This window comes from Opisthocomus hoazin, chromosome Z (assembly GCF_030867145.1).
Source record: "Opisthocomus hoazin isolate bOpiHoa1 chromosome Z, bOpiHoa1.hap1, whole genome shotgun sequence".
Classification (NCBI taxonomy): Eukaryota; Metazoa; Chordata; class Aves; order Opisthocomiformes; family Opisthocomidae; genus Opisthocomus; species Opisthocomus hoazin.
This window is the reverse complement of record NC_134454.1, coordinates 56,833,791-56,857,786: the sequence shown is the minus strand read 5'-3', so window position 1 is coordinate 56,857,786 and position 23,996 is coordinate 56,833,791. Positions and strand designations below refer to the sequence as shown.

General features: G+C 44.2%; 2 protein-coding genes across 4 annotated transcripts in view; one reads left to right on the top strand and one right to left on the bottom strand.

Moving 5' to 3' along the window:
- The first annotated feature begins 1,195 nt into the window (after positions 1-1,195).
- IDUA (alpha-L-iduronidase) overlaps positions 1,196-23,996 on the top strand; it is a 54,976-nt gene continuing 32,175 nt past the window's right edge. For both annotated transcript variants that reach the window (XR_012761851.1, XM_075410552.1), the window contains exons 1-2: positions 1,196-1,569; positions 3,988-4,128. Coding sequence is in view for 1 of the 2 variants with exons in the window: in XM_075410552.1 (XP_075266667.1) it covers positions 1,448-1,569; positions 3,988-4,128 (263 nt within the window). In the remaining variant the exon portion in view is untranslated. The remainder of the gene's footprint in view (positions 1,570-3,987; positions 4,129-23,996) is intronic.
- Positions 7,854-22,717, bottom strand: SLC26A1 (solute carrier family 26 member 1). Of its 2 annotated transcripts, none has more exons than XM_075410550.1 (3): positions 22,664-22,717; positions 13,553-14,203; positions 7,854-12,205 (listed from the first exon to the last, which is right to left on the bottom strand). In XM_075410550.1, the coding sequence occupies exons 2-3, from the start codon at positions 14,171-14,173 to the stop codon at positions 10,685-10,687; spliced, it is 2,142 nt and encodes a 713-aa protein (XP_075266665.1). In that variant the 5' UTR covers positions 14,174-14,203; positions 22,664-22,717; the 3' UTR covers positions 7,854-10,684. The 2 variants fall into 2 exon arrangements, with proteins under 2 accessions (XP_075266665.1, XP_009937363.1); XM_009939061.2 differs by lacking the exon at positions 22,664-22,717 and adding an exon at positions 16,686-16,752.

The window sequence follows — 23,996 nt, the reverse complement described above, 5'->3', positions numbered from 1 at the left end:
CTTCAGGGAGAGCTCTGGTGAAAGCGGCTGGAATACCAGAGCTTTTGGGGGGGCAAATTTTGGTTGCTCCGCTAGGACTGGTAGCCTTGGTTTCCACGAACACAGTTGCCCCTTCTTTCGCTTGCTGGAGATCCTCTGCAGGCCAGCTCTTTTTGCCTGGCAGGTCTCTGCAGCTCCCCTGGTGGGCCCCGTTAGAGGTGCCATGAATTTCCCTGATAAATCCAAAGCCTCTACTGGAAATCAGGCCGGACTACCCCATCCACCCAGCTCATCAGAACTAATGAACACAGAACGAGACGCTACCGCGGTGTCTGGGGATGTGCCCAGTTCCCCACATTTTTCTTTGAGCAAGGAAAGCTTGATGAGATTCCTGAGGGCAGCACAACACGTTAAAAAGAAGGATCATAGAATCATAGCATGGTAAGGGTTGGAAGGGACCTTAAAGATCGTCTGGTTCCAACCCCCCTGCCATGAGCAGGGACATCTTCCACTAGACCAGGTTGCTCAGAGCTCCATCCAACCTGGCCTTGAACACTGCCAGGGAGGGGGCAGCCACAGCTTCTCTGGGCAACCTGTTCCAGTGTTTCACCACCCTCAGGGTGAAGAATTTCTTCCTAATATCTAATCTGAATCTGTCCTCTTTTAATTTAGAGCTGTTCCCCGTTGTCCTATCACTACACACCCTTGTGAAAAGCCCCTCTCCATCCTTCCTGCAGACCCCCTTCAGGTACTGGAAGGCTGCTATAAGGTCCCCACGGAGCCTTCTCTTCTCCGGCAGAACAGCCCCAACTCCCTCAGCCTCTCCTCATAGGAGAGGTGCTCCAGCCCTCAGATCATCTTCGTGGCCCTCCTCTGGACCCCCTCCAACACATCCTAAGCATTTAAAGCTCTTTGCCATTTTGAGATCATTAAATACGCTCAGACTGAGAAAACGGACCTCGCCTCGGTCCTGCTGCCGCGTCCCCGCTGTGACGGCCGCTCCGCGCACCCGCACGACCCCACGCCAGCGCCCCCTGCTGCCAGGTTCGCCGACGCAGAGCACCAGGCCGGAACCTCTGGGAAGAGCAACGCTCCCCTCGCGCGGCGCCGAGGGGAAGCGCAGCAGCGGCCGCGCGCCGCGCAACACCTTCGCGGAAGTACCGCCCGCTCGCGCGCGACGCCAGAACAACAACAACAACAACAACAACAAGCGACCAGGCGCCCGGGCTTCAGCCGGAGACGCCGCTCCCCGAGCCGCGCCTCCTCAAGCCAGCCGCATACGCCGACCGCGGAACCCGCCGCCGGCCGCCATACTTGTGTGCCCCTCGGCGCGCCCGCGCCGGGCGCCACCTCCCTGCCGCGTCGGTCGCGGGCGCCGGCGTGGCTCGGCTTGGCTCGGCTCGGCTCGGCTCGGCTCGGCTCGGCTCGGCTCGGCTCGGCGGGGCCGGGCTGGGCTCGTCGTGCCGCCATGGGGCCGCTGCTGTGGCTGGTGGTGCAGCTGGGCGCGGGCTCCGCGGCGTACGTGGTGCACATGGACGTGCGGCGGGCCGAGGGGCCCCTGGAGCGCTTTTGGAGGAGCACTGGCTTCTGGTAAGCGGGCGCAGCCCGGCGGTGGGCCGCGGACCGCCGGCTGCCTCCGGCCCCCCCCCCCCCGGGCCAAGGATCCGCAGGCTGCCGGGACGCGGCCGGTCTGGGGGAACCCCGGCGTCTGCGGGCGCGCTGCTGCGGGGTCGGAGGGCCCGGCACCTTGCTGCTGACCTCTGCGGCTCAGCCTGCCGCCTGTTCCCTGCGTGGAACTGCCCGTGGGACGCGGCCAGTTGATGTAAGCAAAGCGGATCACAAGATGGGGCCGGTCGACGTCCCCTCTCTGACTTGCTCCCTTGCCTCCAGGGCCCCCGAACTCGTGAAGCCCTCCCTCTCCCCCGGCGCAGCCCGGGTGTTGATGCTCACTCCCTTTCCTTGTCAGTGTTTCCACTGTCACGGCCCCTAAATAGGCCCAGGCAAAGCTTCCTTGCCTGTTAGATCTGGGAGTTTGTTCTTTGTGCAAGACTTTAAGTGTGCGCTGTCTGCCTGGCGTGGCCGGTGAGTCCGGTCGATCTAAGTCGGGAGGATGGGTGGGAGCCTGCGTAAAGCCCAGCTGCACCGCTGCATATCCCGGTAGTGCTTTGCTTCTCAGAGAAAGCCCGGTCTTGCTGAGCTAGCGGGGGTCGAACAGCCTTCAAGTTTTGTGGGATAACGAAACCCACTGTTCTGCCAGCTTGCTCTTGTATCTCGTCGTGTTTTCTCCTCGATTTCCCTCTAGGAGAGTGTGAATTTCAGAGTGTTGATTCAGTGCGGACTAGGCAGAAATACGTGAATGCTTTATGCCTCGACTTCCATCTTTGCCGCTGCCTGAACTGAAGCGGGTTTGAATCTCAGAGCAGCAGTAAAGCACTCCTTCAAAAACCAGCAGTTAACGTTGTCCGTATCCACTTAGTAAGAGTTACTAAATTCTTTAATTACAATTAAAGAGACCCACATGGCTGATACATTTTTAGTAAGAACGGAATTGGTAACTGCTCAGTCTTACTTGTGTGACTGGAAGCAGTCTCAGGGAGGTGATTTTTAAGTGCCTTTTGTGCTGGTGAAGTTGCGCAGGGCGGTCACATGTGCTGGCTGATTTGCATGGGGCGCTACAAGGATGTAATCTGTGCCAAGACTTGCACTTTTGGATAAGGATGCAGGAGGCTGGATAACAGATAGTGTCCTAGGTAGGACAAAAGTTGCATGAAGTTCTTGTCCAGGTGAGGTCTGGCTTTTCCCCCTTTGTGTCTGGTTGGTTGTACAGTAGCATGTTCATTCACTGGGGTCCTTGGAGGTGGGATGAATATGTGGAGGGGGACAGAGGAGGAGAGGATGACAGTATGACTCTTCCCAACATAGCTACAATCAGCGCAGAGCTGATCCACCCATCAGAGGAGACAGACCACAGTAGGCAAAGCATAAACTATATTAGTTTTTCACTTATGTGGTTAATATACACTGTGTAGTTAGAGCACAAGTCATTTCTCTTTGCAACGTGAAGACGTGCAAGTATTTTACCAAACCTTGGGGACAACATTGTTTTATCTTTATTGTAATACAAATGCTTTAGCACTCAGAATTAGGTCGTTACCGGGGGGCTTAATGAGAGTCTCTGAGGATGTCCAAACCCAGTGAACTGGGCAGCATTCTAAGTTTCTGACTTGTGGAGGGTGGTGGTGAGATCTCTCTCCCATCTTGCAGCTATTTGCCTTGTGGAGATAGAGGCAGCAGAGATTTGCCCCTGTGTTTTGTTAATTTCAGTGGAATAAGTAGACACCAAAGTCATGTTGACACGATCGTTGCTGTATAGCTGTGCGCAGGTTGAACTGCTTGCAGCATCAAGCATAGAAACCTCAAGCCACTCAACTCACTCCTGTGCTTCCTTGTGCATAGGGGTGAGTTGAACATGGCCGAAAAATGTGAAGGCTCTGAGGGTCCAACTCTGCTCCTAACAAGTGTAGCTTCCACAGCAGAGCAAGAGTTGATGTCAGTGCATGGAATTCAACAGGAAGATCAAGCCCGTATTTGTCTTACTACAGACCTCAGCAAGTCTGACTTCCACTCCAAAGCCTAAAAGACACTGAGCTGCCTTGTCATGAGTTACTCAGAGGCAAGATGACCACCGTTGTATGGCTTCTTCAAGGCAACTGCTGCCTAAGATTGCTGTCTGTGCAGCAATGACTGCTTGTAATACTTTACTTTGAGCATGGCAGTGAGATGCACCCAAGTGGTGTTCCGCTTTGCCAAACTACATGTGTAGCCAGGTAGACCCAAATAACCTTCCACTCCATTTTGCTTTCATCACATGTTAGAGCACTGCTCTTCATGCCAGGGACGATCTTGCGGGTGGCTTAGGGACTTGGCATAGGAATCTTTGGATACCCAGTGGAACTGCTAGTTAATGTTACAATGTGTTGTTTCTTTTTTGTCCCTCCTTTCCTGAAGCCCTCCTTCACCGCACAGTCGTGCTGACCTATTTGACCTGAGCAAAGACCAAGAGATGAACCTTGCCTACATTTCTTCTGTTCCCCATGGTGGCATTGAACAAGTTCGGATTCACTGGTTACTGGAATTAGTTGCTCTCAGGTAAGCAAACACCTCAAGTCAAAATCCGGAAAAATGCAACACATCAAAGTGTTCAACAGGAGCTCACTTTTTTATTTACCTTAGTGTAATTGCAAGCTGGGCATGTCTTTGCTTCCTGGGAAGTCAGGTAAGGGCCAATGGAGGGTAATCAATTTGGGGGTGTATGAGATTAAGAAAGAGAGAGCTTGTATTGAAAAAGATGGGGCTAACCTGCATGCATTACATCCTGGCAGCAAGTTAAGGAGCAGTTTAAGGTTTCCTTTCATCTGAAGATTCTTGTGGGCACACTGGTCAGGTTTTCCCCAGACCATGTCAGGTCATATGTTACAGTTGTTCCCTGTCTCCCCTGCTGCCGTGTCGAGGCCTCAGCATTTTGATTCCCAGTTGTACCATAACCTCCAGGGAGGCCTCAGGCTAGCAGAAATGGGTTTCATGGACCACTGTGTCTACCAGGTTCTAGTGCAGCTTTTTTTAGCTAGGTGCATCCTTTCTAAAATACTGCTTGGCACAACCTTGAAGAGAGAGCTCTAGAGGAGTCTCCAATGGTTCCTTAAGCAAGGAAGAGTTCTGCTTTGCGGTCAGGGCGTCTATGCCCCAGTGTTATGGAAAGAGCTGTCAGCTGGATTCCAGTCAATGGTCGTTATGACTGTTTTCAAGACTCGTACTGGGTGTTATCACTGCCATTCCTTCAAGTCCAGCAGAGTTTGATCTTACTGCAGTAACACCAGCAACTACTCAGTACTGAGAAGAACTACTGGGAGGAAGCCAGACTTTGAGAGTTCAGTTCCGGTCCACATCCTGGCTATCCACATGTGTACCTAGAGCTCCCCCTGGCTATAGGTCTGGTTTTAATATTCAGGTCACGGTGTTATGCTCAGTTTTCAAGTTAGATCAGTCCTTGGTAAAAGGTAGGGATGGTGTGGAATATGGTGATGGACATAAATTCAGTCTGTTCCTTACCAAAGCATTTCAGGTGGCAATACTGTCCCAAACAAGACTTCTAACCCATCCTGTTACGTGTTTTGCTGACCACTAGCCATTCTAAGAACAGTGCTGCGACACTAGAAGGATGGCTTACTTTTCTGTCTTTTAATTTAGGAGACATGATACAACAAAAAGAGTCCCACGAAGATTAAAACAAGCCTGACTTACTGAGAGGTCCAAATGAAAGCTACCACTATTTTATTACTACTTCTATCTTCCTTCCACTTAACTTGGGAGTTTCTTTTTTTTCATCCTGAACCCACCTGTACATTTCTAGTTGTAGGGAAATACATGTCAGACTTCAGGAGGACAACGTCGGAATTCCATGCCTTTCAAGTCCCATGTAACTCAGTTTAAACACACTCATACCAATATGCCCAGTGGAAAGAATGAAATACAGATGCCTAGAACAGGAGTGACTGGTCTGTGAGGACAGACAAACCATAAAAACCCCATCAAAAGTTGTAATAGCTCTGGAAGTTCTGCCTGGCTCAGGCTGTTGCTGAGCTGAGCACATTTACAATCCACATCATTGCTGCATCTGCTGTCCCAGACACAGGAGGATGGGAATTTACCAGATGTAAGTTTGGAGAAGCAAGAAGGGGGAGGAGAGCTTAGACTCTGGAATGGGTTGTGAGCAGAGGGGTAGTGGGTTTCAGAGTGTACGTTAGGAACAGGAGAAGTTTTCTTCCTAGGTATTGGGGTGTGTTTGTGTATGTAGTTTGGTTTGGGAAGGTGTTCGAAGGTCCCGCACACGAATTAGTACCCCAGAGCTACCTCTGTGTGTTAGTCCATCTGTGAATATAGCAGGTAACACAGCTCCTCCCTCCCGTTTTTCCCTGTGGAAGCTTCCCAGTGAACACCCTTTCCTATGCTGTGTCTGCCTCTCTTACTGGGCTGTGGGTTTTGTACTCACTCTTGCAGTGACCCAGCTTCAACAAGGGCAGGGAAAACTCTCACTGCTCACCACCACTGAAGTCCCTGACTTAGATCTCAGAGGTTTCTCCTGGGAAATGGCTGGAGTCTTTCAGGTTTCTGTAACCAACTGACTTACAGAATAATCAGTGACTACCTTTGAAAAGAAAGTAGCCACAGCTACACTCAGAGGCCAGAATCCCTCCTGGCAGCCTGTCTTAGCTGTGCCACATTTTGGCTTGGGCTTTACAAATGATTGAGGGAAAGGGAGGTGTCTGTCATGGATTCTGCTCAGCCTTTGTAGGGAGTGAGGCACTGAGTCCTTCAAGGTGGGCCATAGTCCTTGAAACAATCAAAATTCTAGGAGCATGGAAACTTAGCAGTCAAACAAGAAGCCTCAAGGGTAGGATTCTAACCCACTAGTCTCTGTATTTAGTCTAGCTTTGAGATGTAGAAATTAGAAACTTCACTACTGTTTAGAACCAAGCTAAAACTGCTTATGTTGCAAAAATGCACGTTTGTTGAAGACAAGAAGACATTTAAGTTGTGGAAAGACAATCGGTGGTCTGAGTGGCAGCAACGGTTTGGGAAGGAAGAGAGTGTGGAGCTTGCAAACATTGGAATTGAAAGAAGCAACAGGGGAAAGAATGCAAGTCTGAGCAGGAGGAGTTCAGTGCTGATGCTGAATTCTGTGCACGTGCAGTTGTCTTCCTGAGCCAATGATGTCCAGAAGGACATAGAGAGGTTTTAAGTGAGAACCCTTTAACAGCAAAACTGTGTTATGTCATGGGGTTGGTGAGTAGAGAAGACTTCTTGGAAGGTGGTAGTAGGTTCTTGACTGAAGAAGAGCACTTACAGGAAACAGAGGACTGACTAGGAGATACCACCACTGTGGAAGGCAAACAGATTCAGGCATTGCGTTTACTCGCAGTTGTACCATCTGTAAAAAGGTGCCATAAATGTTCCTCCCAAGAAGCAGATATGCTCACATAAGAGACTGCCACCTTCCCCTTCTCACCTCTCTAATGATCTTTCTCATTATGTCTTCTAATCCCCCAGTGCCAGTGCCAGTCCCTGTGTTTTAACCCTTTTGTAGGACAGCAAACCCACCTCTTAACTTTTTCTTTATTCCAAGTTATCCTGTTATTTCACCACCCGTGAAAGGATACCACAAGGCAGACTGCTTTTGAAGAACTGCTAGTTTTATTTTCCAACCAAAAGCACATGTTTTTCTCTAGGTCATGTGACACAGGAATAGTCATAGTTCTGGGGGAACCCGAGGTGTCTCATAGACTGGACAGTTCCCTGGTTGTTAGTTACCAGTGCCAAAATACAACCACTTTGACACTTGGACCACACATTCTGGCCATGCTGCATTAGTCAACAGGAGAGTTTGTGGTGGAGATTCCCACCTCTTTGCCCAGCTCCATGGGACTCACACAGTACAAGTTAAGAATCCTTTCCTGTTCTTATGTAGCAGTACTAAAGTTTGTTGGATACATGATTTGTACAAGGCACCACAGTGAACAAAAATATAGTCCATCTACATGATGGATATAACATTTCCTAAAAGACAGATAATGATTTTATTTCAACATTAGTATTAACCTAGTTGGAATTACAAGCCCATCCCCAGTTCCTCTCCAAGTCACGGTACCTAATTCCTGGTAGAATAGGAGAGAACAGAATCAGCAGTTTTTAACGTTTTCAATCTTCATATGCTTAATCTTGGTATAACACAGTATAGCAAACATAAACATGCCAGAAAAAAGGCTTTTTTAGTTACCTTTTACATACTCCTTAGAGATAATTTACAGTCTTCCAGCATCCCTACATCATAGCACTGAAAGCTGTTTCCCTGCTGTAGTTGACGTTGTCCAACACAACTTGATTGTGAGCCAGCTCTGCCAGTGAAACTGAAACAGAAAGTTGTTCTTGTGGTTTCTTCTGGTCGATAGTTTCTTCCTAGTAAAAGTCTTAAAGCTTACCCCCCCCCCATTTTATGCATAGCCAAGTTTCTTTGCTTAGGTATCCTTTGGTGCCATTCTTACCGTAAATAAGATGAAAAAGAGACTTCTGACTTAATTTCTCAGCCTGCTGGTAAGAGAAGGGCAGCCTCTCTTCATTCTTCTCCAGAGACACACTTCCATTAGAATCTCTCTTTCATTTTTCTCTTTTAAAATGAGATTCATCCAGAGCTAAGAGTATTTTTGCATTTTTTCCTTTAAGTTCTAGACTGGTAGCTTGACCCATAAAGATAAAAGAAATTTAGATTGCTAGGATGTGTGTTCTTTCATACTGAAACAATTATAGTTGACTTTCAATGACAGCTTGCTTTGGCACAACAGCAGAAGAGTATCTGTATTGATACTGTCTGGCAGTAATTCCTGTAAACCCACTTGCTCATGCTAAGCCCTGGCAGGACCTTAAAAGAGAGATTGCCTTATCAAAGAAAGGTTACAAACAAAAGCAGACACAAAGCAATACTTTGTCCTTGTGCTCTGCCCGTTGGCTTTTATGACAGAAAGAAGCTAGTCGTACAAAGTCAGCAATTTAAAGAATAATGTAATGAAATTGTTTTATGGCAAGAAAATGCTTCCAATGGTCAATCTCTCTACAGACATTTCTGTCAGGTTTTGCAGCTCTGGCAGTACTAACAGTGTGCAGCTGATAACACTTGTTTATAAGGAGTGTATGAAAATGTCAGCATTGAATCATTTACCTAATATTTTGCTGTTCTCAGTCCCTGTGAAGACATTTTTTATTCTGTCTCATGGGAATGCACTGCTTTTGTTTTAACAAAATATTTGTTCTTGAGAGCCAGGCAGGCTTTGGGACACCTGGAGAACCTCAGTTTGAGTGTTCTTTCGTTAGTGACCTGAAAAGTTGAAATAACAAAGTCACATGATGTGTTGACCTGGCTTTTATTATATAATGGCACAGCAGTGAATGGCTTCTGCATACATGGAACCTATTTCTAGAGTCTGATAATTGTAAGAGGCGCAGATGTGACAGAATTTTCTTCCGTGCTTGGTGCTGTGTGTGGACCAGCCATGAATGAGGAGAGCTTAGGTGTCTGTAATTATAAGCTTGAGTATGAAGAGAGGTTATCCTGCCAATGCCATGGGCCAGAACACTGGAGTACTAACTGTGTTACAGTGAAACTCTAAATCTGTGCTTATTTGTAAGGAGAGAACATGCATATGTAACAATGTAACTGACTCTGGGGGTATCATTTGACACAAAGCAGAAAGAACAGCAGTTAATGCAAATTATTATAGAAAACTCCAGCCCTGGAAAACATGGTTTTGTGGACCTCAAATCAAAGGATAATATGATAGGAGGAAAAAAACCCCAGAAAATCTGTAGTATGTACAAACAGTGGTGGGTTTTCTCCAGCGTATGGGGATACACAATTTAGAAAGCATTGCTCCCTCTGTTTGGCCCAAGTCTCCTACTGCAAAGCTTGTTTAGCATTGCATCAGAGAAGACCAGACAGGCAGTTCTGGCTGACCCATCACTCCCCTTCTAGGCAGATCACAGATTTACCTTCCCACCCTACCCTCTTTTCTCCAGTTTCTCTTTGCACCCAGGCAGGCAGCTGTAGGAAGAACTTGCTGTGCTGCGTCACAGTTCTGAGGTTTTATGTTTGATCATCCTTATGTTTCCCGGATTTAGAGTTGCATCTGCCCACCAGAGGCAGCTTATTTTTACAGGATGGTACAACTACTTGGGTAACTATGACTGCCAGTTAAAACCATTCATTTTTCTGAACCTCGTTTATCCTTTCACTGGTTGCAATGTTGTGCATCATATTTCTTCCAGCATCGTTAAGGGTATCATAACCTGCAGTAATTAATTGCCCCAGATGGAAACAAGTAACACAGGTGACTCCATCAGTAATTTTTGGAAATGATGGTTTTGAGAGGAACCTGTGATGGATCATGGTTTCTTCTCCTGTGGCAGGTTCTGTCATTAATTCTGTGTAATCAAGGTGGAGAGAGATGGTACATTCCACAATATTTTACACATTTTATTTGTATGCTAATAGAGTTGTTTAGGAGCACACATAGAACGAGGGAAGGGGCAGGGCCTTGCAAGCCAGAATTTAAACCACCATGTGTCCAAGATACTAGATTGATTGCATTTTCATGGAAATGGCTTAGCCCTCTTAACACAAATCAATCATTAAACCTCTGGGAGAGTCAGCTAACACTGGGCAGACCTTCCAGCACAACAGTCTCATGACGTATATGTTGGGTCACACATGATCATGGCACAAGGGAGAAGTCAATTCCAGATACATTGCACATGACCTGCATTTTAAAGTGAAGATGCAGGTAATAATCCAATCCGTTCCATCTTGATCCTGGATTGCATCCCCAGTGGCTGTTCAATGTGGCGTCTGACAAACAGCAGAGCTCTTCAGCGGAGAATGGCTTCGAGGCCCATTACTGTACACAGCCAACTGTGTGTCTGATAATTTAATTATTGTCAGCTGCCCCTCCCCATCTGTCAGTTTTGTAGTGAATCATCAGAGAATCACAGAATCAGACTGGTAGGGATTGGAAGGGAGCTCTGTGGGTCATCTAGTCCAACCCCCCTGCTGAAGCAGGGTCACCTACAGCAGGCTGCACAGGAGCTTGAAGACACAGGGTTAAACAGAGCAATCTGCTGGAAGCTTTTGGTCTTTTGCAAACTGCACAGCGTTATGTATACTGTAGAACAGCATTTCCTGCATACTTCCAAAATCATTCCCAAAGTAACCTCCTCTTTTCAGAGAGTCTGTCACTGAGGGATTGCAGCAAGCCAGGAGAACAGAAATGTTTAAGTCCTTGTAGTCTTTCAGGATTTCCTTTAGAGTATTAACTCCAGTGGTGTCCAAAAATGAGATGGAAGAGCAATCTACAACAAGGGCCTGGAAATTGACTTGCTTAGGAACTAGTTGAAGAGTGGTTTCTCCAATGCCCAATCCATTAGCAGTTGAGTGATCTCCCTTTTTCCGATGCTGCTTTTCCTTCTTCTCGTATTTCTTTCTTCTAGCAGCTTCTAGGTTAGGGTCTAAGTTAGTCAATCTATACAGAGACTTTAGGAAGTAGTTTCTATTTGCATAGTAAAGTGGGGCCTCAAAACGGAATATTTTGACCTTTGCAATGGAAGAGAGATTTTCATATTCTAAGTCATCCTCATAAAAGGTGGTGTCTGGGATCTGACCAAGCAGGGCTGTCCGTGGCCGCTGTGTCCGAACAATGATGCATAACATGGAGAAAACAATGCCAACCAACAGCCCTATTTCTGTGCTGATCAAGGCAGAAGCAAACATGGTAACGACCCAAACAAGTGTGTCCACCTTATTCACATGGTACCGTGCTGGCACATCTCGGAACTTCCTCAGGGCTCCTCGGAGGCTGACAATGATGATACAAGCCAGGACACACTTCTGCAAGGAGTAGAAGAGAGGTGCCAAGAAGAGCAGCACCAGCAAAACCACCATTGCACTAATTACTCCAGAGACTTGAGTCTGGCAGCCTGTAGATGTTTTGACGAGTGTTTTTGCCAGAGCTGCGCTAGTTGCAAAAGAGTGGAAGAAAGAAGGAATGATGTTGCAGAAGCCCACAGCAAACATTTCCTGATTGGCTCGAATGGTGTAAGCATATTTCTTTGCACACATTTCAGAAAGGGATACAGTGAAGACAAAGCTGACTATGGCAAGAGGCAAAGCATCTACAGCGACTCGGAGCATTAAGTTGAAATGTGGTACCTTGGGGGGAATAAATCCTGTTGGAATAGCTCCAGAAACACTGGACGCATACACTTCATTTAACTTCCCGTAGTGTGACACCAGTGTTGCCACAACAATAACTACCAGCTCTGTGGGAAAAGGAAATTTCAGCTTATGTTTATACCGATCTCCCAGTTCCTTAGCAGTGACCAGCACCATGATACAAATGGCACTTGTGATAACATCACAAAGGTTAGCCTCAGAAATGTTCCGGAAAATGTTAATCCAGGTAATAACAAGCATCCCATGCCCTTGGCTACGTGGGATTTTTATTCCAATCAGATACTTCACTTGAGCTGTTAAAATGGTTAAGGAAGCACCAGTTGCAAAGCCATCTAGTACAGACTCAGATAGGTACATAGATACGAAACCCAGACGAAAGATTCCCATTAGAACCTGAGGAGACACAGAAAAAAAACGATGAGCCTTGAATGGTGCTGCAAATAATTAAATACAGATGGGAGAGAACTAGATGAAGGCGGATAGCATTTGGCTGCCTGAATCTTAAAACAGTAATTATCCTTTGATGTTTCCAGTCTTCTTTTAAAACATGTGGTTGCTTTTACTGTTGTGGGATACTACAAACCCAAGAGGTGAATGAGAAGTTTGAGACAGGGTCAGTCAGACATTGGTCTGAAGTGACTCCACAGAAGTGGCTTGTCTGAATTTTATTTCCTATGCAAAAGAGCAGTGGATCCAAAAATGCTTCTGTTATATCAAAGCAAATTTTGTTTTGGCCTGTCTTAAAGTGCATAAAGTTTAAACTTACGGCCATTGCTTTGTAAATAGAATTTGAATGACAACAGCTAAGATCTCTACTTTAGTGGCACTGTTGTATTAAACAGCTTTTAATTTTAGCCCTGTGAACAGAAAGTGGAGCACAGGCAGCCTTTGTGGCATGCCTGAGGTCAGAAGTGGCAGAAGAGCTCACGAACTTTCCCAGATTGCAGGATACTCTCCTCAACTAGTTGCTTCTCCTTCCTTTGATGGCTTTGGAAAATATAGATTCACAAGGGCATTTTTTTGTTCATAAATGTGACCTGAAATTTCTTAGTAAACAGGAAGATGGTTAGCTCTTTCTTAATTCATATGTGTATGCAATTAATAGGTAAATATGTTCATCATGCTTTCTTCTATGTTCTGTTGATACCCTTGTGACAGGCAGCACGTTGGTGAGTCTCAATGTGTCCAGCACAGCCCCTGTCTGAAAAGTAGGTTCATCAATCTATTTCCCTTCTTCTCATTTCTGCTTCTGAATCATCTTTGGACAGCAGTTTGGTAGAACATAGTACCCACTAGCAAAACACTGAGCAGCACGTTCCGAACCTGTGTAGAAGTAGGTGAGTGGGTCTGCACCTTTATTAAAGTATCTAAGGAAACAGAATTATTTCTGCATTGTTGAAGTATAGAGCTATCTGGGGGCTTCCCTCGTGGTAAGGTCTGTATTGGATTAATGGTCCCTTGAAAGCAGCAGGGCTAAGAGACAGTACAGTATCAGAAAAATGTTAACGATCTTGCAGAAGACTCTTGTTTTACCTGTGCTTGCTAGTAGCTAAGAAAACTGTCTACCTCATGCTTTCTTTGAATTGCCTACAGTTAGGCTTCCTGGAGAAAACAGTCCAAGGTCATTGAAGTGAACTGATGCTGGATGTCTCATTGAAAGAGAGCCATACCAAACCATATGTCATGCAAAGAAGCTTTAGGAACTTCATACCTCGCCTTTGGATATTAGCAATCACTTACCTGATACACTCCAGCAACGAATGTCAAGGCTGTAGCAATGCCAATAGCGTAACATTCTTTTCCACACTCAGCATTCATCCCTGCTATTGTAAGGTTGAAGGCAGTTGTGTTGGACTGACTGTCATTATGCAGAGAGCCATCACCCAAGGCTGGTGGGGCATCATCACTCAAGTCAAAGCCAGCCAAGAGAAGTTCTCGGTCCACAACTTGTCCTACCATTAAGCTTATCAAGCTGAAAATGCCAACTGAGACATGACGCGATGTGCCCATTAAGAAATAGATGATGTTGGCAAAGAATGATGTGTACAGACTATAAATGGGCTTCAGACCTGCCAGCAGCGAGTATGCGATTGCTTGGGGCACCAAAATGATCCCAATCACTAACCCAGACATAACATCCCCCCAAATGTACTCTTTGCACTGGTACTTGGGAAGCCATCGTAAAACAGGAAGGAAGTCCATGACAAAGTTCTTCAGCTTCTTTGGGGTGCAGGAGCAGCTCTTGCTCAGCTTAGCTAGCATGACTTCTTTCCTATCAATCCTGACATGAGTCTTTCTTTCCATGAGAAAACAGGAAGAGGTGCTCTTTTCCATCCTGGTAGCTTCGAGTGGTCTTTCCATTGTCCCACTGTTTACTTCATGTATGTGTTCCTGCAATGTGAAGAACACTGCTGTTAGTTTTTAATTAATGAAGTTATTTTTGGCACAGATGCTTAATGCTAGAACTTTGTCACCGGTGGTGGTTTTAAGGAAGCATCATACCAACAAGACCACCACCAGAGGGCTCCAGTGACATATAACGCTAAGAAATAAATCTGCAGCTCGAGCCCTTTCTTGTAGATATTGAAGAGTATGTTCGATTGAATCCAGTTCGTTTTACTAAAGAAAAATGAAGCTAAACTAGTAATTCCTTTGTGCAACAAATATTTCCATCAGCTTTTCCAGATGCTCCATCATAGAGGTCTCTGTGATCAGATGGTGTGAAATAAACATATACTAGTGAGGTGGACTATGGTCTTTCTAACAGTACGTCTTGTAGTCATTGCTGTGGAACTCATGTGATATAATGATTTGTCACTACAGCTGTCCTCAGTGCACAGGAGAAAAATTTCCCTAGTAGAACTTGTAAAGCAAAGTTTTCTGGAGAGCAACAATTTAGTCTCATGCAAAAATTTGTACACATACCATTGATGGACTCTTAGAAGCAGCTACTCAACATGAATCTGTTGAATTGTAGATTGTTTTGATGTGCAGCTTCCATTAATTAATAAGGATCTCATCACAAATACAACTTTGGCAACATATGGACCATGCACCATTGTGGAATCTGTTCCCATCTCAGAAGAGTGCTACGTACCAGTTTTTTCAGGTTTAAACCCATAGTTACGCTAGCTTTGCTCTCCAGGGAATAATATCTAACAAATAATTCTGTGGGCAGCAGAACAAACACGGTAACGTTTTCTGTGGTTCTCCTGCATGTCAGTTTTCTGGTACATAAAGACTGGTAAAATTTGTATTCTGCAGATGGAAGTGCTTTTGGTGTCTCTTGCCTTTAAGAATACAACAGTTCTCACTAAACTCAATCTCTGCATTTTTGCTCAATTGTCAAATGAAGTTGAAACTATCTTAGTGCATTCATAAATCATTTGAGGCTAGGTGGGGACATGACTGAGAGGCAAAACAGTATCACATGCAAGTGCCCTACCTTAAACAGTTTAGAAATAGGAAGAGGAGCAGGAAGGTGGAAAATGTCAGACTATGCCAAGTGGCAAATCTTGTCTTCTGGTTTGCAGTGGAAAGAAAGAAGAGGCTTCCAAGAGTGGATGCCCATATATAAGTAGGGGGAAATAAGGAATGATTCATACTGACCTAGAAGAAGAGAGTATGTGCTAGTGCAACAGTATGCAGAATCTCTAGTACAGAAGAACTTCTCAAGCCCAGGCTCTCCCAGTGTCAAAAACAGCCAGGACCTCTGCAACAAAGCTTTCTGTTGCCAGATGTGACATTGCAATATAATGTCAAAGCTTGTCTCACTGCAAATAAAAGCTGTTTCATTCCTCTTTCAGTGTCTAGAGACAGAAGCCATACCCATCAGTTTCCCAGAACTTGAAGTAGACTCACTGACACGTACTCTGTTGGTATATTTTGATGATTTTAGCAATTAATAGTAAGTTTAGACTGTAATGACAGAAGTTATCATTCTCTGTGTAAATTTCATACTTTTTTTTAAGAAGAGTTTTTTGATTTGTTAATGTTTGATAACACTCATTTAACGTGTAGAATTCCAAGCTGAGAAAAAACAAAGGGCTTATGAGTCCAATTGAAACCATAATTGATAAGCAAAATAATAGATTACCAACAGCCTGTAAGCTTTCAATCTGTAGCACTCCAAATAGAGAGTGGCTTATTGTGAAGTCTTCTCTCTAGCCAGCTTAGAAATTATTTTCAAGACTTTAACAAATACCTTTTGCCAGCAAATTGAAAACAGTAAGACAATGTGTATCTGTAACTAGTGCAAAAGTCTTAAACAAGTTCTCAGGTATTATTTTCAATGACACAGCGTGATGTCTAAGGCAAAGTTTAACCACAACATGGAACAGGATGTTTAAGTGTATGTAACAGGTATGTAATTCATAATTTAGTAATAGGCAGAAAAGACATTATTGTTAGAGATGTGTGGACTGATTGTCCAAATTGAAAATGACCTGCATAGTAGTCTAAATAGGTTTTAAAAAATCAGTGGATTTCTCTCCATCCCAGTTACACTAAATGGTTTTTAGCTCCCACTGTATAAGTTTCTTTATGTTTGTAAGTAAGTTTTATTTCCATCGTAAGGGAAAACTAATTGCAATTTAATGTAATTATTTAGAAAGACTGATGGCTGTTTATTCTCAGTAAGACCAAATTTACTTCAGACTCTGCATGGTTATGCTAGGCAAGATCTGCTTGGACAGGAAAGAGGTGGGATTTAGTCTTTGTTAGAATGCAAAGGTGAGAGAAAATATAAAAGAACTTACAATACCAAGAGAAATACTTAGGAGCATAAGATTAGCATTTACCAAACACAGAATGGTAACAACTGTAATAAAGACGCTCATTTTTAACATGCAAAAACCAATACTTCCTGTCTTACCTAAATTCGTTCAGAAAATGAGAGGCTGGTGTGTGAGTGCAGCAAGTCCTATTTGAATGCCACCCACTTCTTAACAGCCAAGTGAATTCGGACAGCCAAGAAATAAACACAGTGCCCTTGTTCTACATGCTTAAAAGCTCGTGGGTAATTCAGTGCCCAGTGAGTGCTATTGATAAGCTACATAAAAAAGATTGCATTGGCTTCTATACACTAGGCTCGTTTATTTAATTGTACAGTTGCTCTGCCTCTCTCTAAACTCACACAATTCACTTACCAATAAATTTGAATGTACAAAAAAACCCTCTATTAAATTTCACACAAATGCGTTGTTTGTGCAGCTTGCTGGGGGATGATAATAGTTTTTAATACAAAAGACTCTTGGAACGTAATAAGTTAGTAATATATCTCGGCTGTACTGCCTTACTGGATGATCAGAATAGTATCCTTTTGTAAAAGCCAACTGAAAAAGTATGATAAAGCATGTATCTTTTCCGCAGTTTTGGTGCATTTTAGACAAAGGTCAAAAAAACCTTCCTGGTGAAATAAATACATTCAAGTTAAACACAGCCAAATGCTGACACAAGGTCATTTTCTTAAATTATTTTCTGTTGTGAAAATAAGGGTTTCCTTCCTGTAAATAACTGTTTATTGTGCTAGATACATTTTCAGAATCCATGTCAAATGAACATGCTAGCTGTAAAACACTCAGCTCTAAAACGAGATGTTACTCGTTTCCAGAAACTGTTAATTTTTGGAGTTTAATTGTTGCTTTTAGAACATGGTAAAGCCACACTAAATAATGGAAGGGAAGTTCATAGAATTATAGGTTGGAAAAGACCTCTGAGATCATCAAGTACAACCATGTGCCCAACACCACCATGCCTACTAAACCATATCCTGAAGTGCCACATCTACACGTTTTTTAAACACCTTCAGGGATGGTGACTCAACCACCTCCCTGGGAAGCCTGTTCCAATGTCTGACCACTCTTTCAGTAAAGAAATTTTTCCTAATATCCTATATAAACCTCCCCTGACGCAACTTGAGGCCATTGCCTTTTGTCCTATCGCCAGTTACTTGGGAGAAGAGACCAATACCTGCCTCGCTACAACCTCCTTGCAGGCAGTTGTAGAGAGCAATAAGGTCCCCCCATCAGCCTCCTCTGCTCCAGGCTAAACAGCCTTATCTTCCTTCAGCCGCTCGTCATAAGACTCGGTTCTCTAGACCCCTCACCAGCCTTGTTGCCCTTCTCTGGACATGCTCCAGCACCTCAATGTCCTTGTAGTGAGGGGCCCAAAACTGAACACAGTACTCGAGGCGCCGCCTCACCAGTGCCCAGTACAGGGGGACGATCACCTCCCTACTCCTGCTGGCCACACTGTTCCTGATAGAAGCCAGGATGCCGTTGGCCTTCTTGGCCACCTGGGCACACTGCTGGCTCATGTTCAGCCGGCTGTCGACCAACACCCCAAGGTCCTTTTCTGCCAGGCAGCCTTCCAGCCACTCCTCCCCAAGCCTGCAGCGTTGCTGGGGTTGCTGTGACCCAAGTGCAGGACCTGGCACATGGCCTTGTTGCACCTCATACAGTTGGCCTTGGCCCATCGATGCAGTCTGTCCAGATCCCTCTGCAGAGCCTTCCTACCCTCAAGCACATTGACACTCCTGCCCAGCTTGGTGTCACCTGCAAACTTACTGAGGGAGCACTCAGTCCCCTCATCCAGATCATTGATAAAGATGTTAAACAAGACCGGACCCAAAACTGAGCCCTGGGGAACACCACTTGTGACTGGCTGCCAGCTGGATTTAACTCCATTCACCACCACTCTCTGGGCTTGGCCATTTAGCCGGTTCGTTATCCAGTGAAGAATACACCCATCCAAACCAGCTAGTTTCTCCAGGAGGATACTGTGGGGAACAGTGTCAAAGGCCTTACTAAAGTCCAAGGAGATGACATCCACAGCCTTTCCTTCATCCACTAGGCGGGTCACCTGGTCGTAGAAGGAGATCAGGTTGGTCAAGCAGGATTTGTTACCAGAAAAACATTTTTCAGCTATGTAACACCAAGAATTCTTAGGCTGTGGTGCCTGTAGCTCAGTAATAACTTAATTGCTTCATCTAGAAAATGGGATTCCACCATGGCTGCGTGCTATCCCCTGTACATTTGTGCAACCTGGCAGGGAGCTGGGAGCATCCAATGCTCTTGCCATCTCCCAAGACAGGAGGGTGGAGAGCAGATCTGTCTACTGTGCACGTGAGTAGACTCTGGCCTTCTGATTCTGACACTGAGATACAACACCATCCTTCCACAGTGGTAATACTCGAGCAATATGCAGGAGTCCTAGGGGTGTCAGTAAATAGATTCTTCTACTGGTTTGCCAAACTGACCTATTTTCAACTCAGCCCATACCAAGTAGTTTATATGAAAAGGGACAACCCCTATTTCAGGCTCCCCCTCACCCTCCAGGGCTTCACAGAACATAGTATTTGCATTTTATTCAAGTGAAGGCTTCCCATCACTTGCTGAAATAGCTATTCTTAGCAGGGATGCACAGGTGAAATAGCATATAGCACAGAACATGTCTATCCATTGCATTTGACTTTGGCATCGGAACATTCTGAACTGTTTAATACAAGCGACAGTGACTTGGGTGCACATTCATATACATACGTATCATCCATGTCATTACAACGAAAATTAGCCTTAGTTATTGTTAATTGTGTTTTGTTGTTTGGAATCTTCACAGTTAAGTTTTTTGAACTTGCCCTTGACAATATGAGCAAAAGCAAAAAGCTTTTCTTTTTTTCCCTGCTTGAGCAGAACCACTGTATGAACCACTCATTTTTTCGAGTTAAATGCAGTGACTCAGGTTTCTTGTGAAAAGAGAAACAAAGCAAACAACCATTGAAGCCAAACAAATTGCTGACTTTCCTAACTGGCTTTAGTCCCACCTTTCTTGCTGTCTTTTTTACCGTGCCACTGACCTGACAAAATCTCTCTGCAGGAGAGGAAACGTTCATCACAACTTGCTCAGTGGGATTTCTCTTTGCAGATTGCTTGGCAAGCAGTTTCTGCTGGTACACATGTAATCATTCTGGCTGGATGGGTTGTTCTTTGTGAAATAGCACAACCCAAAAAAACGGTTCTGATGCATCCTTTTGTCTCCCCATCCTGGTTTTCCACCAGAAAATCTGAAGCTATATCTCTAGAAAGTCCAAGAGGGAGTAGGCAGGGTGAGCCTGCCTCTCTGTGCTAAGGAGATCTCTTAAATGCTGTATTTGGGACAGAAGTCAGTGTATCACAACTCTATATACTAGAATTGCTCACTCTTGCTGAAATGGTGATTACAAGTGTAAGTTAGAATAGAACCCTTAATACAGTTTCAACCAAGTGATGCTTGCAATTTTCTCTATGTTTGAACTATGAAAAATCATCTAAAAACTAATGTGGGTAGAGCAGGGTTTATATTTATCATCTGAAATGTCATTGTTTTTTCGTTGCATAAATCACAGAAAAACATAGGAGGCATCAGTTTAGCCAAGCATTTGATTAAAAACACTTCTAGGTGTTGAGTTAAACTGTTCATGTTACTCATCATTCGTATCAGCAACATTTTCTGCCTGTAAGAAACCTCTCTTGGTCTCTAATGGCTATGACTACGTTACTGTTCCTGGTGTTGAGCGTTAATATAGTTTTGAAAAAAATCCCTGGTTAGCCTTTGAGGCGTTTTGTGCTTGCAAACTAGATTTTTTTCACAGGAAAGTGCCCATTGCACTCTGACCCTTTATGGTGGCATAAAAACCTGAGCCAGCAATTAGTTCTTTGGACAGATTTGAACAGATGTGATGAAGACATTTAGGCTGTGGGACCTAACTAGTCTGAAATAAAATCCTCTGAAATGCATATGATAGAATACAGTACTGCTTCGGAACCTACTGCTTTGATTTATTAAACTGCTTTTGTTGTGCAGAATTACTTAGAAATGTTGACATAACCTTTGATTTTTAGGAAGGACCAAGTGACAAAACAGAACAAGTGAAATGAATGTTTCTCTCTGTCTTACATAAGCTGTTGCATTTTCAGCTTTAGAGCACCAGGACCTAGATGTACTTGGAAGCAAACTTAAGCAAGGTGCCAGCAACCAAAACAATTTATTTAAACACTGAGCTAGCAAGCTTTCAGGCTATAGGCAAAGAACATCACAGTGCTTGTTTGGAAAATCATGACAAACTTCATGGGCTCAGTAATTTTTTTTCTGTATCTGGGCAAAATATTGTGGCTTCAAAGCATTTTCCTGTTGAGTTTCAATGTTACACTAGTCCAGAAGTGAAAAAGGAAAAAATATTACAGTTTCTTGGTCTGTATGAGTCAGGAAAGCCAGAACATTAGTCTAAGTTCTCTACACATTAACACTGTTATGCTAAGGAGTTGAGAGTCAAACAATCTTTTAAATTTGTGTATTTCTAATTAAAATCTCCAATTTACGTCTGCTGTAAATTGATCTAGGTTTTCCAAGGCAAGTTAGACTCTTTTTGAAATGCTTGCATTCACCAGCAGCTGTGATTCAATTAAAATTTTCCCAAAGATTCTCAATCCAGTGTCGCATTGAGTGAGATGAGTCACTGACATGTAACGGTCCCAGAGGTGATGAGGAGGTTACTATAGAATTCAGAGAGTCATCACAGAATCACAGAATGGTAGAGGTTGGAAGGGACCTCTGAGGATCATGTAGTCCAACCCCCCTGCCAAAGCAGGCTGCACAGGACCTTGTCCAGGCGGGTCTTGAATATCTCCAGAGAAGCAGACTCCACAACCTCCCTGGGCAGCCTGTTCCAGTGCTCCGTCACCCTCAGAGTGAAGATGTTCTTCCTCATGTTCAGCTGGAACTTCCTGTGCCTCAGTCTGTGCCCATTGCCCCTTGTCCTGTCACTGGGCACCACTGAAACGAGTCTCGCCCCATCCTCTTGACACCCACCCTTAAGATATTTATAAGCATTTATTAGGTCCCCTCTCAGCCTTCTCCAGGCTAAACAAGCCCAGCTCCCTCAGCCTTTCCTTGCAGGAGAGATGCTCCAGTCCCCTCATCATCCAGCAGCTGTTTTTGCAGCTGGCCCATCAGATCATCCTTGAGAATGATCAGACCTTGGAAGTAAATGATCAAGTAGTTTCATTGGTTCTCCAGGGGCTGGTTTTGTTCAGCGGTTCCAGAACGTGCTGGTCAAAATATTGGCATGCACTTGAAGGCAAGATAGCATTATTGTTCTGGAGAGTCCTAGGACATGACCACTAAAAAGACATTTTCTGTGGGGTCAAAAAACATTCCTAAAAATCAGACTTCTTACTTTTGGAAAGGTAGCTGGTCCAAAGTTAAAGTCTCTTTTCTAAAAAATAGCTTTCAAGACAGCTTTGCAAGACCGTGGTCATCAGTCACACAGCTAAACACTAAGTTCTGTTTTTTGCCCAGTGGTTTTGCTAGACTTTGTTTAGTCACATTAAGCTGTTGTAGAGAAAAACAAATTGATACCCCATTCTTATGTTTTTTTCTGTTGCCTTCCCTGGGTTTACTACATGCAGTAAGGACAATATTTTGGAAACTCTCTTTCATATTTAATCACTAAGAAAATGCTCAGTTTTAATAATAATTAAATACTTTGAGAACCAGTAGAGCTTCATATAGGCCACTTTTCTGAAGTACAAACAAAAACTAGTCAAATGGCTGGTCTTGAATGCTTAGACCAGAGTTTGCAGGAAAGATTACTTCCATACCAATTGCAGCTGACTACGTGTTTTGCAAATCTTTGCCTAGTATCTACCTTATAAGCAATATTATGAAGAAATAATGACAGGCTAATGACAGAACTTCAAAAGCAATACTAGTATATAAGATAACTGAAAAGAGTCAGTTTTGCACTTCTGAAAACAGACAAAGAACACCTAAAACCCGAGTTCAGAGGTATGGGAAGGGAGGCAGTTTCCTTACCTGGATAGCTGTTTGACAGGAGTGTTCAGCTCTGGTTTTACACGTTGGAGTGAATGAAAGTCTTCAGTCAGGCATTACTCTGTTTGCATAAAGGATAATTATTAGCTAAGTATTCCTCAAGGGAAGAATGGGTAGTTACGGAATCTTGAGCTTGCTGCTTGGTAGTGTGTTGTCAGTTCTACCGCTCTGAAAACTTGGATATATATGCAGCACTTGCTGATGATTTGAGTTTAAATAATGTGTAAGATTATTAATTAACTAACACTGATCCAAAAATTATGCTGAGTTCAGGCTAGCACATCTCTGACCTTTGAAGCTGCTACTCATCTGAGATTTGATCTGGTTTATGCATCCTCATATAGCATTAGCTTTTGATTTTACATATTCAATGTGTAAGAACAGAACTGCAGCCTTGCCTGAGATTTATACATTTTGCAGGCTGGAATAAGTACTGTTCTGCTCAGTGCATAGGATGGGACTGCTGAAGGTCAGAGTTCTATTCCTACAAGTCAGTGCATTCGGATCACGAGATCTCTGTTGCTTGTGCATAAGCTGAAGACTGTAAAATGTAGGCAGATCAGCAGGACAAAGCCTGACTTTCTGTTCATACTTTGTGAGGTATCTAAATGACCGAGTCCCCTCTCTGTTACCTTAGCTCTTTGTATAACTGCAGACCTATCCAAACAACAAATAATCAGTGATCTCCTCTCGATAAAGGTGACAGGTGGTGTTTAATGGTTGCTAAGCAGTGCAAATTAACAGATTGGACACAAGGCCAGGACTCACAGGAACTGCATGCAGTTGGCATACAGCCTCAGGGATGAGGAGATGTGTATGTTTCTCAGCCAAGGAAGAACACGAACACGCATGCAACAAGAATCTGAGATGGGAGGTGTGGGGCCTGATAAAGGCTGTGTTGCTGGGTAGACAAAGATGTTTCCTTCTTCCCTACCAGCAGGAGTGCTTGCAAGGGATTGCAGTGCACAAGCATGTACAGAGGGCCAGGTTCCAACATCGTCTTTTATCCCAGTGCAAAAAGTTGTTTTGTGCTTTTTAAAAGTAAAAAGACAACATGAAAATTAAGGAAATGAAAAGTCAAAATGCCTACATTAGGATGGAACAGAAAGGGAAGCACATCTCACCTCTGTGATGCTAAACTAGCCATGGATTCTTAAAACTACTGGCTGTTACCAAGAGCTCAAACTTGGTGACAGTAATTGTGACGTTCTAATCCCAAAAGCTAAAGAAGGTCATTTAAGTCTTAGTAAAATCCTCTTTCTTGTCTCTTTCCTGTATAAAGTTTTGTCAAGCATTGCTGGCCCATTGCCATTCC

What these genes read in the sequence shown, in the direction of transcription:
- SLC26A1 (XM_075410550.1), bottom strand. Translation starts at nt 14,173, where the DNA reads ATGGAAAGACCACTCGAAGCTACCAGGATGGAAAAGAGCACCTCTTCC. An exon ending in TCGTTGCTGGAGTGTATCAG is followed by an intron (nt 12,206 to 13,552) that starts GTAAGTGATTGC and finishes GTGTCTCCTCAG; the next exon opens with GTTCTAATGGGAATCTTTCG.